The 14850-nt window shown below is 39.7% G+C and overlaps 1 protein-coding gene across 4 annotated transcripts in view; it reads left to right on the top strand.

Annotated features, from left to right (window-relative positions):
- TMEM131L (transmembrane 131 like) overlaps window positions 1–14544 on the top strand; it is an 81061-nt gene extending 66517 nt beyond the window's left edge. For 3 of the 4 annotated variants that reach the window (XM_065634516.1, XM_065634517.1, XM_065634518.1), the window contains exons 26-35: window positions 2146–2297; window positions 3542–3666; window positions 5183–5340; window positions 6222–6407; window positions 7313–7391; window positions 8462–8547; window positions 9867–9987; window positions 11620–11708; window positions 12549–12691; window positions 14172–14544. In XM_065634516.1, coding sequence (XP_065490588.1) covers window positions 2146–2297; window positions 3542–3666; window positions 5183–5340; window positions 6222–6407; window positions 7313–7391; window positions 8462–8547; window positions 9867–9987; window positions 11620–11708; window positions 12549–12691; window positions 14172–14450 — 1418 coding nt within the window. In that variant the 3' untranslated portion in view covers window positions 14451–14544. The remainder of the gene's footprint in view (window positions 1–2145; window positions 2298–3541; window positions 3667–5182; window positions 5341–6221; window positions 6408–7312; window positions 7392–8461; window positions 8548–9866; window positions 9988–11619; window positions 11709–12548; window positions 12692–14171) is intronic. The other variant, XM_065634519.1, reaches the window with a different exon arrangement.
- The last annotated feature ends 306 nt before the right edge of the window (window positions 14545–14850 follow it).

Below are 14850 nucleotides of genomic sequence, written 5' to 3' on the forward strand. Positions count from 1 at the left end.
CAGGCTTGTGCTGTAACATTTTAATGGTTAAAATAATTGATGTTATAGATCTGCTTATAAGATACAAATTTGCCTTGTCAAATACTCAGAAACATCCCAGTGATGCCTGATTTTTAGAGTCACCAAGCAAGCGTATTCAGTACTGGATATCCAGAACACTTTTGATAAAACCATCTAAAATAACAAAAGCTGACATCAGAGTATTGTGAAATTATATTTTGTAGGAATCCACAGATCAACATTTCTTTTAGTAACTGCATAGCTGCATTTTTTATCCTGTCGTTTTGGTTTTATGTTGTGAGGTTTTTTTGTGGTTTTGTTGTTGTCTTTCTAATTGTGGAACTAAGCTGCCCGGGAAGTCTTGCCTCTTAGCTTCACAGCCCAGAATTTTAAGAGCAGCCCAAGAGCACCTGGGGGAAATCAAGAACAGAGTAGGAGAATGTGTCCTCTGGCAGCTTGGCATTACTTAGGCACTCAGCAAAGCAGCTGAATGCTGAAGACTGGCATTTGCTGTAGCTGTGGTAGAGTTTATTTAGTAAGTGAGCCAGCACAGAGGGATTTCAGGCCCCGCTGCGGGGTGTAGTTGTTACCCTGGGGCCGTTGCTTCCCACTGTGTCATTATCTGTGAGATACAGCGAGTGCCAGTGTCCTGTCTCAGGTGGAGGCAGGATAATTTCACTCATACTTGCAGAGTACTTTGACATTCTTCATGTGCTCCTAAACTGCAGAGTGGCGTTTGTTCTTTGTTTTGAACTAGGAAATCAGATGGGGGAAATAAAAAAAATTAGTAATTATATCTTAACTGTATTTATGTGCACAGAAAAGTAACTGAGTACAGGCTGTGAAAATCATGGTTATACATGAAACAATTTGGAAGCACTAGACGTCTTCATTGACAGAACTTCTACCTTGAGAGAGTGTCTCGGGAGTACTTACAGTTACTTGTATTTAGTGGTAAAGGTAATCTGCTGCCTTGTCGTATTAGCAGTTGTGGTTTTCTGCACTATCAGGGATGTATTTCTGTGTTTCAAGAAGTCTGGTAGGATAGATGAAGTCTAAGAAGTACCACGTTGCAGTGTTTGTATCTTGATTGTAGTTACAGACCGTTTTTTGCGTGAGTGGGGGGTCATCAAGACATCAGATGCTCTCATGTTTGCATGCTGGATAACAACAGAGCATTTTTTAGAGCTCTGGCAGCCTCCCTTGCCTGGTGTCTCCCCCAGTGTTTCATTCACATGGGCACCTTTTGCAGCGACCGTGAGTGCCTGCACCAGAGGGCAGAGAGCGGCTGAGTCAGAGCTGGGATGTCATAGCTGGTTGGTAGATAAGAAACTGTAAAAATGTTTGAGAAGACCAGTTCAATGTGATAAGCGATGGTGTTTCTCATGTAGACCAGCCACAGGTCTCAGTAGCAGATCACAGGGGATGTGTTGCAGATACCTGAGATACCTGGAACCGATCAGAGCTGAAGTTAATTCTGTCCCATCCAGCTTGAGGACTGTGACTCGACTGGGCAACTCAGCTGGCTGCTGGGGCAGGCTTCCTCTCGTTTTCTTCATCTCTTGGCTTTTGTTACACAAGAATAGTTCTTCTTTATCACAAGACTCTCAAGAAAATGAGCTTTTAATGCAGAAACTATCCTAAAGAAAGGATGACTTCCCTTTTTCTTCATAGTGAATGCAGAGAGCACTTTAGAGACGTAAAACAAATAAAGACTGTCCTTATATTGATCTATCCATTTTTGAAAAGTAAAATCGCCACTCAGCTTGCAGGGTTTTTTCCTATTTGTTTTTTAGGCCAGTATTCTCTGGCTGCAGATTCTACCTTACGGACCCATGGCTGGGACCCAGATAGCTCAAATTCAGATAAGATGAGCAGGATTTGGGTAATTTATGCATGTGCTAGGATTGGTGTGCCCATGAGCATGAATCAATACAGAGCTACTTCTTGCAACTGCTATAAGAAATTTTTATACAGCATTAGCTTTTGATTTTGAAATTTTCGGCATCATCAGCCTAGAAGTTAGTCTCCTAGTGTTTTGGAAAGGAGCACAAGTCTGTTTTTAAAGAAAGGTAGAAGATGTTGTGGTTATGACTGAGAGCCCATTCTCTTCCCAAGCAAACTGATGTTCCTGTTTAATTGTAGGGAATAGCCAGCAAGTGCCTCTCAGGAATGAAACAGAAAACTGTGAGACTTTAAAAAAGCAGATCAACCTAAAGCCTTCCACAGAGAAAAAGATTAATAAAGGACCTAAGGAAGAGACTCCATGCTGCACAAAAGAGGAGATTACTTCTGAGGTTTGTATTGTGATCTTTCTGCTTTTCAAGTTTAAAAGGATCTTTTTCGTTTTTATTTATATTTGTATACACATATATAGGTAAGTATGTGTATGTGGGGACTCATGTACAGTCACAGATCTGAGACACTGTAAATCGGATGAATAAAGAAATACACAGACGTGCTGTCCCACATCTACTGCATACTAATGCCGCTTTTTTAGAATGATGAACAGTGTTGGTAAAAATTAAAACAGCTCTTGTATTATGATATTGGTTGTATCACAACCAGAGATACTATTTGTTATTGTCAGAGCAGGCACAAACGTGCTGGAATCTAATGCCAGCTATCAACCACAGTAATGATGTGGGAACATACTCTGGAGGAGAGGTGCCCCAGATGGGCATATTGGCCTTCGTTTGCAGACCTGGCCTCTAAATACAGGGCTTTGCATCAGAAATTTGCATTTGAGAATACAGCAGCCCCTTAACAGACTGTACCTTTCTTGTAAGCAGCGTAAAACACTTAAAAGAACATCAGAGTAAACCCAAGAATTTTGGGTTATGTTTGTGTCCTGTCTGCTGGATAGGAATCCCATGGCAAAAAGGTGTAAAGAGGAATTGCTTACCATGTTTGAGGAACAGATAGCAGAAAAGAAAGGGTCTAGTCTTGTTTTGGGAACTGTTATTACAACCTTCTTTCCATGTGTGGCTGATGGTGCTCAGTTTGTTTCTTGCATTTTTAAAAATGACTATTATTTCTTGGTTAAATTACCCCATAATTTCCTCAGTTGTAATTCAAATGAGTGCCGCCCCCCAGCCCTCCAGCTGCTGAGGAAAGGGAGGATTTATTGCTGCTGAACTTACATACAAACTGATCATAAATCTGGCAGATGTTTTTTGGTTTTAGCACATTGGGAATTTTATTGACTGCTTTCCTTTTTCTCCCCCCTATTTTTTTTATTTCCCTGAAAGTCAGAGCTAGATGCTATGAGGGGGAAAATGCTAACACTGGGAATTCAAACATTTCTCTCTCATCATCTGTTGGTGTCTTGAAGGACAGAGTCTTGGAAAGGCTGGTCAAGTTGACGGTGCTGGAGAGAGGATGTGCTGTGGAGAGGCACTAAATCATGGAGTAACTATGCATTTGGGTCAGGTCATTTTGTCCAGGGAAGTTTAGCTAGAAAAATCCAATGGAGTTCATTTACTGAGGTAACTTCATTTTCTAAAGTATGTATTGTCTCAGCTCGTATTTTTACATTTAGCAAGAAGATGCATATAGGAAGAAGAAACCTCAGGAGAAGAAGGAAGGAAATGTACCAAATATGAATTGGAATAGAAATAGAACATCTAGAAAAAATAAGAAGAAGAATGTTAATATATCTACAAGGTATGTATTGCCTCACCAAATCATGAAGAAATACAGAGTTGCTTTAATGTTTTCATAGTTTTTTTTTCTGAGTTTTGCATAGTACAATAGCAGGATTGCTTTATCTATTTAAATAAACACATTTTAATCCTGGCCTGAGCCTTTATTATTAAGAATGTGCAGTACTAAGTATCACCAGCAAAAGAAAAATTTCCATTTGTAAATCTGCATGTGTATAGACACACCCCATTCTGCATAGCAGTGGTCACTCTGTGTTGTACTCTGGAATTTGCTGTCTCTGAAGTTTGGATGCTTACTCTCCTTTGTATTGTGTGGGTAAAATCCAGTCATGTATTCTCTGCAGTGAAAACAGGAAAACAAAATTGTTGAAACTATTCAGCCTTCAGGAGAATTATCTGCTATACTGAGTAACTGAAGGAATGTTGTCTTCTAGTAGTTTAGAAAGAGAAATACATAGAAAAGAGACAGGGGCTTGCATTTTTGCCTTAATGATTAAAAACGTTAGAGCAGCACTAGGCTCAAAAGAATATTGAGAGCGCTTTAAGAAGTTACTTCCTCCCTGCCCCGAGGTTTGTTTAAATACATTTCTAAAGTCAGCTGAACTACTCTTTAATTATTTTTTATTTTCTTTTAAAATTTCTTTTAATTTGTTTGGATTGTTGTTAAAAAATACCAATTATAAACTGCTGCTAGAATAGAAACACTTATGAGGAGAAAATCCTTCTCCTTCCCCTTCCCCAGCTCTCTGAATTAAGGTCACAATTCTACAAAGCCTTCACAGTCACATCACAATCACAATTTTTATTGGGAGTGGTCCTATTGAGGTCAGTGGACTTAACAAGGAGATTGTAAATCTGAAGGGCCTGTTATAACTCATTATAAACAAATTACTATTCATTGCATGGGAAGGCAGCATATCTGTAAATCTTTGCAGGATGCACACCTTTGTAGGTAGGAAGCATAAAAAAAATGGAAGTGAAATACTGAAATTTGGTATCTCTTCCTTGAACGGATTCAGCAGTTGGTGCTTTCTGAGTTAAGAAGTAACCATTTCCTTCCTCTAGAAACTTGACAGCTGGATTTTATTTGTTTTCCCTCAATACTCTCTGATTATGATATTGGATCTGATTATTTCAGTTTTACTTGCAAAAACTTAAGATTACTTCGGATGATGGTTTTATTCTTGCTATAATTGTGCCAGTGAATTAGACGTAGGACATGGTTTTCTCTTTATCTAGATCTTTGTATACTGTAACACCTGATTGCCTTCTGCAAGTGCATTAGAGAATGGAATTAACCATACATGCATTATTTTGCTTCTCCCCCTGAGAAGTAGTAGTCTGTGTGGTATTGCATTTTGGGAAAGCTTTTCTAGGTTTGTGTAAAGTTGGGGAATAAGACTCCTAAACCTATCGCTTGCTCCATATCCTGCCTCAATAGCCATTTGAATTGAAGTGTTTAAAATACAGCTGAAATGTAAAACGCAAACATGTTTCTTTGGGTGTGGTTGTATTAGGGTCCCTGAGCCGAGTGAGTTGAAGCATATGTGCAGTGAATTTGAAAGGCCGGAACTGAGAGCGAATATTGGAGTAAGAGCCTGGTGTCCTCAGGGTAACGGGGAAAATTGTAAAGCAGACCAGAAAGCTGGGAGCTTGTCTATACAGGGAGAAACAGGTACGCAAACGTAATTGTCTTAAATGGGGGAAGAAATGTAATGTGAGTTTTGTGGCAGTAGAGCTGTATTCCTTCCTCTCCCCGTCGAACCCTGACGCGAAGATGGCAGGACTGGTGCGATGCAGTGCCTAAAATAATACGTGCTCATTTCAAAAGGGCTCCATGTGCTTTCTCCGAGGGCTTGGTTGGTGGTGCAGATCAGAAGGTGAATCATTCTGAAGCCATAATCCATCATTCCCGGGTGGAGGGCTGACAGTCTGCTTGCATGTTCAAATTACAGCCGCTGTTAACTGAAGCGACTCTATTGCAAGCGCCACCTTTAGAATAGGCAGGTCATTTTTAAAAACCACCACTAGCTTGGGAACCTGCTTCCTGCCTTTCCATCAGGATTGTAATTAGGTGTTTTTCCTGGATTTTAGGAAGAGGAGGGCTGAAGAAAGGTATCAGTTTATAAGATTGTTCTTTGCCTCCCTGATGGAATAATTAGGAAGTGAATATACCGCTTATGAATTACTCGCAGCATTGCTTTTAGTGTGCATGTTCCCACGGCCAAGATATGTTTCATGTTTAAAATATTAACCATATTTTTCAAATAATAATATGGACTCCCTCTTTCAAACTATTGCCTCTAACTGCACTGTATCCTGACTTGCATTCATCGCACTGGGGATGTCATGTAGGTCATAAGCTCCTCATGGTAGGGGCTGGCACATTTAGCCTGAGGCTAACAGTAAATATTATTTTCTGTTCTGTTATCAAGATATTCAGAGAATCCTTGTAAATTCATGTTTCAAATGACTTTTCACTGAATCTTCAGCTGAAAGTCTTTTTCAAATGTTTTGTGTTGAGTTTTGGTGGTTTTTTTTTCACAACTTCTTTAGAAAGCTTCTATCAACGGTCTAAAAAGAAGTGTTTGGAGAAGTTTTGTTCTGATTCAAGTTCGGATTGTGGAAGTTCATCAGGAAGCGTTCGTGCCAGTCGTGGGAGCTGGGGTAGCTGGAGCAGCACCAGCAGTTCAGATGGAGATAAAAAGCCCATGATCACTGCCAGGCATTTTCTTCCATCCCGTAAGTCCCGCAAATATCACCTCTGCACTGTGGCGGGCAGAGTTTCAGCCTTCCTTCTGAATGGAAAGGGGTACTGTGGCATGGAGCACATAACTTGCCTTTTATAGGGCACCTCTCAGAAACACGAGGAGAGGTTGACAGAACTTGGTCCTGAAAAAAAAGTACCGCAGGTTTTGTGGAGATGAAGATGGGCTGTCAGGCTGCAGAGAAAATGTCAGGCTCCTCACTGAGGAAGCTGCACAGTTAGTTTTCATGGAAAGACACAATAACTGAGAGTCTCTAGTCAAAGCAATTTCTGTCTTTGAATTTGTTACATCACATCATTGTCATAAAAATACAATCCTTTTGTTATACCTGTTTAAGAAATCCACAAATGAGGAATGTGTTAAAGCAGTTCAGATCTGAGGATGCTGAGACTGGGTGGTGGTATTTGAGGCATAAGTAGCCAGGAGATCTGGGCCACTTGACTACTGTGAGAAATGGGAACTGTGGTTCATTTACTGCAGTTTTTTGAATGCCTGAACATCATTAAAATAGTGGAATATCTAAACTCTGTCACCACCATAGCTGTCAAGATTGATGTAGCACTAGAACTAAATTTTAAAGAAAGTGCTGAAGTGACACAAGTAAAACCAGCCTTGAGTACCTGAAAAAAGCTGTTTTGAATATTTTAAAAACGTGCATATACTTACATGCGTGTTTGTACATGTATAAAACTTTACATCACGAAAAGATATTATGTGGTGTATCTGAACCTCCGATCTAATAGATAATGAATTGTGTGATACTCCAGTCTGAGAGAAGACTTGATTAACACCATTGATGAGTCTATTTGTGTGTATGTATATTCTATGCATACTTCTTTTTTTAGGATCTTTGTTTTTCACAGTCATTCTTTTCTTTAGGAGAGAATATTTCACAAAATGATTTTCCATCTGAAACTCCTATCACTTTAAATCTGTCTCATAACATCTGCAATACCAGGTAAAAATTTGAATCTATACCTGTAAGACATTAAAGAAACACCATCAACTTGAAATCTTGTCTCAGTGTGATAAATTATATCTGCCTGTTGTCATTTTTTTACGATCATCTCATTATACTTACTAGCTGGAAGAAGAAGAATCTTCTTCAATACATGATATATGCAAAATGGATTGTGCTGGAGAAATGCGATAAATGCTTCCAAGTATAAAATAAAATCGGGGAAAAAAGGAAGTTGTTTTTCCCCTCTCATTTCTTCCAGATCTTAGCAACTTACTACATTTCTATTAGCACTTAATTATATCAAAGTAAAAATGATTTTAAAAAACCCCCAAAAGGTGGGCGTGAGACTTTCAAGTTGATGTTATTCTTTTAATGGGAATAATGTTCTCCTAGGATATACGGCATGAACATTGATTTCTCCCTCCCCCATATTCCTTTCTACCTCTTCACTGTAATAGAGATAGCATCTACAATTTTTATTACAAGTCCTCATTTCACTTCTCATTCATGACTCTCTGTTTTCACTAGCAAGAGTAATTTAATCCTTTTCCTCTGGGATTCTGGTGCTTGAAAATGTTCCCTTTCCATTCACATTAACTAGTTTCTTTGGGGTTTGATAAATATAAAATTGATGTTCATGTGTGCCTGTGTGTCTTCATGCACATGAAAGTAAACTTGCCTGAGAGTTGTTTGGAACACTGAAACATTCTGAGAGATCCTGCTCATCTTCATGGACTATAACTTGTTTGCCAATTTTAGAAAAGAGCCATTGAATTAATTTGCAATAGGTCGATACTTTGATAATGAAAGTGGGTTAATTAAGATGTATTGATTTTATTCATTTTGCATGTGTAATAAGTAGCTGGCTTTTAATTGAAAAAAAAACTTAAAAAAATGTACAGTGATTAATTCAAAATAAGAAAAATCAAGAAAGACTGGGAAAGCAATAACAATCGTGATGTTTATTAGAATACTTTTTATATCTGTGTATATTTCTTTTGAAATACTTTGGATTATGAAATATAATAGTATCTAGACTTAAGAAATGAAATTTTCTTTTCATTCAGCAGAGACATGAACAGCATCCCCCAATATCCTGAAACCTTATGTCCCAGTTTCACTGACATAGCTGCAGATCCTGACAAAAGTAAAGGTCAGTTACTTTATTAACAACTGGAGCTGTTTTTTTGCACACTTTGTCAAGCAGTTTCAGTGATGTTGCCTGTAACACTTGTATACACCAACTTGACAGACATGTTGTTACTAGAGCTTGACTTCTAAACAAGTTAGGAGCAAAGTTAACAAAGAAAAGCTTATAACCTGGACATTTTTTGCTCCATCTTCTGTGTGAAGACAGCATTTAGCTTTCAACTCACGTTTTAGGCGGTATTTGTTTTTTCCCCCTCTTGCTTTGCACAGAGATATGCCCCAAAATAATACAATTGGGAGATCAAGAGCACTGGTTGCTGTGTTAAAATGAAGCTCAACATCAAATAAATACAACCACCTTTCTCTCTAAATTTCCAGTTGGGACTTCGAAAGCAATAATGAATGAGGTTGCGTTGGGCTATTTAAACTTTTGAGTTTCCATTATTTGTATCTCAAAGGGAAGTACTATTAACTTGTTAAGTGGGATTCATAAAAGCAACAGGCCTCATGGTGAGGTGTAGTTGGAAGGCTGGTGAGGACACATGGTTCTTTGGGCAGCAGAACTGCCTGCCCATGGCTGCTCCAGGTTTAACCTGAGTCTGGTAGGACACAGATGCTGATTAAACTTCTTCCACGGTAGCAATATTCATAATATCATGTGAAATAATGAAGTAGAGCTAACTTTGCAACCCTCGTCTCATGGAAACTGTTAATTTGTATTGTTTCCTTTCTCCAGCTGCCTGTTCTCACAGAGTTGATGGGAACCAAGTGTCTGTGGGCAGTCAGGGCGCTCAGTCCGTAGAGAGCTGCACAATGAATACCTGCCCTGGGGGCTAAATACAGCCATAACTAGTTCACATATTGTTTGGTCATGAATGGCTCTTGTCTATTAAAAGCCCAACCCTGTTCCCACTGCATTCATGCTGCTGGACTTCAGAGATGGTTTCTGACTGATGGATGGGGGCCAGGGGGAAGCTGGTGGGGATCCATGTCCCTGCTGTCCATCCTGCCATTAGGAAGGGTGCTGCCTTGGTGCTGGCGGCTGATGAATTAAGGACTCTCTGTAAGAATTTCTTGCCCTGTTTTGTTGAATTTCAGCTTCGTGGTTCAAATTTATACCTATATATATATACTTAACAAATAGAATGTTTGAGATTTGTTTAAAGACATGACAAAAAATAGAGTGGTTAATAATTCCAGATTTTTTTGTATCTAGCATACAATATTTATTGTGAATCTGAGAATGAAGTATCATTGTGATATTCAGAGTTTCTGGAGCCTTCTTCCTGTTGTTCGGCATTTCATTCCCTTTTCTCTTCTTAGGTCTTTACCCAACAGGAGACTTGTGGCCTGCCCAACCAGTCTGCCTGACAAACAGTTTAAACTACAACCTTGAGAATAACATACCGTGCATGATCCAAGAAACCCCCTCTGTCCATAACAGGCAAGTTGTTACGTTTCAAGTAAACAGTAGGGATAATGCTTTGTTCAGGTTTCGGTGATGCAGAGGACTATACTTGAGCTTATAATATTTGTAAGGCAGATGATAAAGTAAAATTCTTGCTGTTGCTTCAGTCTTAGTTCTAGTTGTTTATGCTCTTCCATTAGTACATTGTGATCAATTTTGCTAAGACAAATTCACTGGTGTTCCTGCTCATATATAGATATTCCAGAACTTCTTCCAAATTTAATTAAATACCTTTTGGAAAGCTTTCAGTTTCTTCCACTTCTTTTGCATAGCCAGGCAGAGGGCCTGGCTTTTAGCTTCATTGCCCTCTTGCTAAATACATAGCTTCTGTATATCATGCGGTGTGTTTTCTAGCGTGTACTCGTGTTAAATAGCAGGAACAGACATTGTTAAATAAAGGCAAATAGTCCCATTTGAAGGTGGTGTAACGATACAAGTTGGTCTGTTTCGGGCTCTGTGTAGATTTGGGTTGATCTTCCTGTAGTAATGAACTTGAATAGTTGCTGTACTTTAGACTCTCCACACCGTAAATTTTACTAATGAAAGATGCACCACAAACTAGTCAGAAGAAATATTCTGCCACCACGTAGCAGTGAAATACGGCCAGTTCTTCAGGTCATATCCTGTCACGCAAAATGACAGAGTGGTAATGCAGAAATTCCCGAGTGATGATCTTGTGATCCCAACCAGCCTGCTGAATTCAGGTCTGGCATGTCAACAAACTGCAGCCCTGACGAGTGGCAGCAATGGCCAGTAGTCTGTCTGACTCTTAAATCAGACGAAATACATGATGATTTGAGGGAGATTCTGTATTATGCGATGTTGCTTTCATATGCCAATCTCAATTTGGACTTCATGTGCAAAACTACATGTAATTATTTATTCATGTGTAGTAGTGATAACTTACGATAACTTCTCACCTGAATAGTAAAACTGAATTAACACAATGTGAAATCCTTTTATATACCTGTCTTGTCCAGACTTGCTCCAGACTTGGCCTTCTTCAGACTCATTGCATAGCAGGGCTTGTTTTGCTTCTGAGATATCTTCAAGCATTACTTTTGAGAAGTCTTCTCGAAATGCTGAAATTATTTTAATTAAAACAAGTGTAATCCCTGCACATGAATGTGTAGTTTAGAAAACATAATCGTTTAACAGGACTTCAACACATGTGGTAGGGAAAGTAGAAATCTCCATTTTAATTGCTATTGTCAAGCATTCAGATGCTTTAGAATGTGTTACATTGTCTTCTGTTTCAAATCACATTATTTCACTTTACCATTACCGTGGTTGTGGGGAAAGAAGTACAGTTCTTTTTTTTTACATTGGAAGAAGTTGAACCCAGTTAGGTGTTGCAGGACTCTGGTAGCCGTCATTACAAGTTGTTCATCCTCCCAGAGGACAGAAAGCTCAGTGAGAGAATCGCCGTGATTATGTAGTGGCACAGAGCAGGTATTGGCAGAATTGGCAAGTGGAATGTGAAAAGGCTCATCATCAGTTACAGGCGTTTTGCATCCAACAGCTTTAGATTAAATAAGTATTTCCAAATAATTTTCAGAAGTTCTGCGAATTGTTTCTGACAGCATGTTTTTCTGTTTCTTGGGACAGCTTCATCGACTGGAATGCAGCTTGTGACAGCCAGTTTTCCAACATGTATTGTCCACTAGAGATGAATGAATATGGTGCTTTCCCAGAAGGTACGATGAAATAAAGCTTATGAATTACCACTAGGCATGGCTTTTTCTCTCACCTTTTGTAGAACAAAAGGCTGAGCTTGTCTATAAACATGTGGGCGTGCATTACTTAAGCGGACTGTACAGTTTCCAGCTGACTGGGTGCTCTGTAGCAATAAATAGTGTCTGCATGTGGTGGATGAGAAGACTGATCTTCGTATGGAGTTATTAAGCCTGAAAAGCCAGCACACAAGACTCTGTTTGAGAGGGAATAGAGAGAAGTGCTTGTGACCACAGTATTACACAAATCTTTTTGCACTATTTTCTTTGTTTCCCCTCTGGCAGACTTTTGCCTTCCAGTGTGTGAAACAGAACACCTCTTGTGACCAATTACCTTTCCAGGCTAGAATTTCTTGGCTTGGGAAGCACACTGGCAGCAACCTAGAATTCTTTAGCATTACCTAAGCAATAATTAAAGGTCAGGCTATAGTATCACAGGCAGCACGGTGATCCCACGGGTGCTTAGAGCTGAGGCATGTTGGCAGTGAAGCCTGGGTAGGCTCTGCCATGCGCGTTCTGTGGCTAATAAAGACTCCGTTCTCCAGTAGGGAGATTGCCAACTCTTTATCCCGTCCTCCTGATAGCAATTTGTTACTGGGTCCCTAATACAGAGCGGTAGCCTTGTTAACAAAAATTGTTATGCTTTGCTGCTGTGCTGCCCTGAAGCTGCCTGAAGTCGCTGAAGGCTTAGGTGGGTTCCAATGTGGCTCACTCTGAGAAGATTCAGTGTTGCTCCACAGAAATGTCAGTACTGTTTATACTGCAAAAACCTTATTCTGTCTTTTCTACTTTTATAAACGGCAGAAAACATGAACTACCCCAGTGGCTTCCCGGGTACTGCAGCGGTGCAGAATACAGCCTTCATTGACCAGAACTGTCCCTCCGCCTGGAACGCACCTCCCAACATGCCACCTACCTGGGAGCCCGCCAGTTACGTCAACTCCACAGTGAGTGTTGTCACTGCGAGGTGCTGCCTTTGTGTGCCTCTTCAAAGCCTTCCCAGTGCATTCCTGTCTTCCTCTCCTTGTTGCTCACACGTTCTCCATGAATCCTTTAAGTAGCCTGATGTATGTATTTGATGCTGGCGTTGGTAGCCCAGCTTTGTCCCTTGGTGGTCAAGGATGTTACTGGACCTTTTCTGTGAAATTTTAGGATAGATCCTTTTGCCTGAAAATTGACTAAAATCATCTTACGTATGGAAAAACATTTTGGATTTACATAGTCTACCGAGACTTTTTCCTATCAAAATCAGCCTTTCCAGATGAGGGTAGAACACAAAAAGTGCTGACAGCAAAACCCAAAGAGAGTTGGAAATTGTAGAGCTGAATGGACAGCTGCTCTCAGTGACTTTGACAGGTTTTTTTTTTTGCTAGGAAATCCAAGTGATTTAAGCTGGATTAGTGCAGATTTCTGAATGCTGACTTTGACCTGTTATGCTCCAGACCAGCCATGTTTGTGTCATCCCATAGTGCAATGTAGTGACTTCAGTTCAGGGTGGTCTTTAATTGTAACCACCTTCTCTTCTGCTCATAATTCAAAATCTTCTATTTCAGATTTTTTTTTTTTAATTTACAGTAGATTTATTTTGAATAAAACTAACCGAATAAAGCAAGAAATATTTCCGACTGCAAAAGTGAAAATTCTGCTGTGTTAAAAAGTGGCAAAACTGGTAGAAGACTGTTTCCTAAAATAAACGTGGCTTTATTTAATATTTTATTCAGGAATGCCAGGAAACACAGAAGGTAGAGATTGGAAAATACATTAGATAATTCAGTTCATTTCCCTGGCGAGCTTTTCCCCACAATACATTTCAGTGTTTCATTCAGTTTTAAAAGTCCCAAGACTTCTATGACCTTCTCCAAGAGACTTCCTCGCAGACTAACACATCTTGCCCTCCAGGAGGTTCTTTATAAGCTTTCGAAATTTTCTAACTAAATTCCCTTGCTCCCAATTAGAGTCTCTTTTCCAAACTGAATATCCCTCTCTGCTCCCGGCGTGCATAGTCTTTCAGTATTGACACATACTTCAGCCTTTTTCTTGTCATTTCTTAGATGTCCTTCTCTTTTAATTTTGAGTCCAAAACATGCATGGAGCTTTTCACCTGTCTTCAGTTTCTCTCTTATTTTTCTTGACAGCCTGACCAGAGCTGAGTATTGTGTTCCTGTTACAGTAATATCGATGCCATGCAGGGAGGAGCTTGTATGGCTTCATTTAGTTAAGTGCCTTTACACACACACAGTAATGCTGCTGTAATATTTTCAGCAGCGACAGTGGTTTTTAAACTCGTGTACGACTTTCTACTTGTGCATTTCCTAAGTTCTCTGCATAAATGCTGCTTCCTTCCATTTGGTACTACATTGCCACGTTTTCTTTGGCAAATGCTCCCATTTTGCAGTTTCCCATGCTGATTTTTATCTTGCCCTACAGCCCTACCTCTCAAGCACCCGAAGCTTGTCTCCCATGTCTGGACTTTTTGGTTCCATCTGGGCACCTCAGAGCGATGTTTATGAAAGCTGCTGCCCTGTCAGTGCCGCGACCCAACACTCGACCCACGTGGAAAACCAGGCAGTTATGTGTAAGCAGGAATACTACCCGAGGTTTAACCCCTTCCGTGCCTATATGAACTTGGACATATGGACTACAGCAGCCAATCGAAATGCAAATTTCCCACTTTCGAGGGACTCGGGTTACTGTGGAAACGTGTGAAAGGAATTTGATTAAAAAATGTGAATAAAGATGCTTGCAATTTTGATTACTAGAGTAAGCTGGTTGTTGAATAGATTACGATGTTGGTGGATATTTTGGCACTTTTTATATTGAAAATAAATTTTTTTTACTGAAGTCTGAGCATTCAGTGCATTTTAAAAAGCAAAGCATATTCAGGATGCTGTTATTGTCAGGTGAAGGCTATAAATTTAAAACTCAAAATTTTTCAAGAATAAGAACAGTATTAGGTTCTTAAAAGCATCCATGAGCCTGTACTGCACATATTTCTTCTGATGTTTACATTCTGTGGTATAAAGCAGGAGTGGTTTAGCATTTGTAGGTACAAACTTACACCTGTAAATAACCACATCTGTACCAAACAGTAGGAGTGGGGTCCAAG

The sequence above is a fragment of the Caloenas nicobarica genome, chromosome 4 (genome assembly GCF_036013445.1).
Source record: "Caloenas nicobarica isolate bCalNic1 chromosome 4, bCalNic1.hap1, whole genome shotgun sequence".
Taxonomy (NCBI): domain Eukaryota; kingdom Metazoa; phylum Chordata; class Aves; order Columbiformes; family Columbidae; genus Caloenas; species Caloenas nicobarica.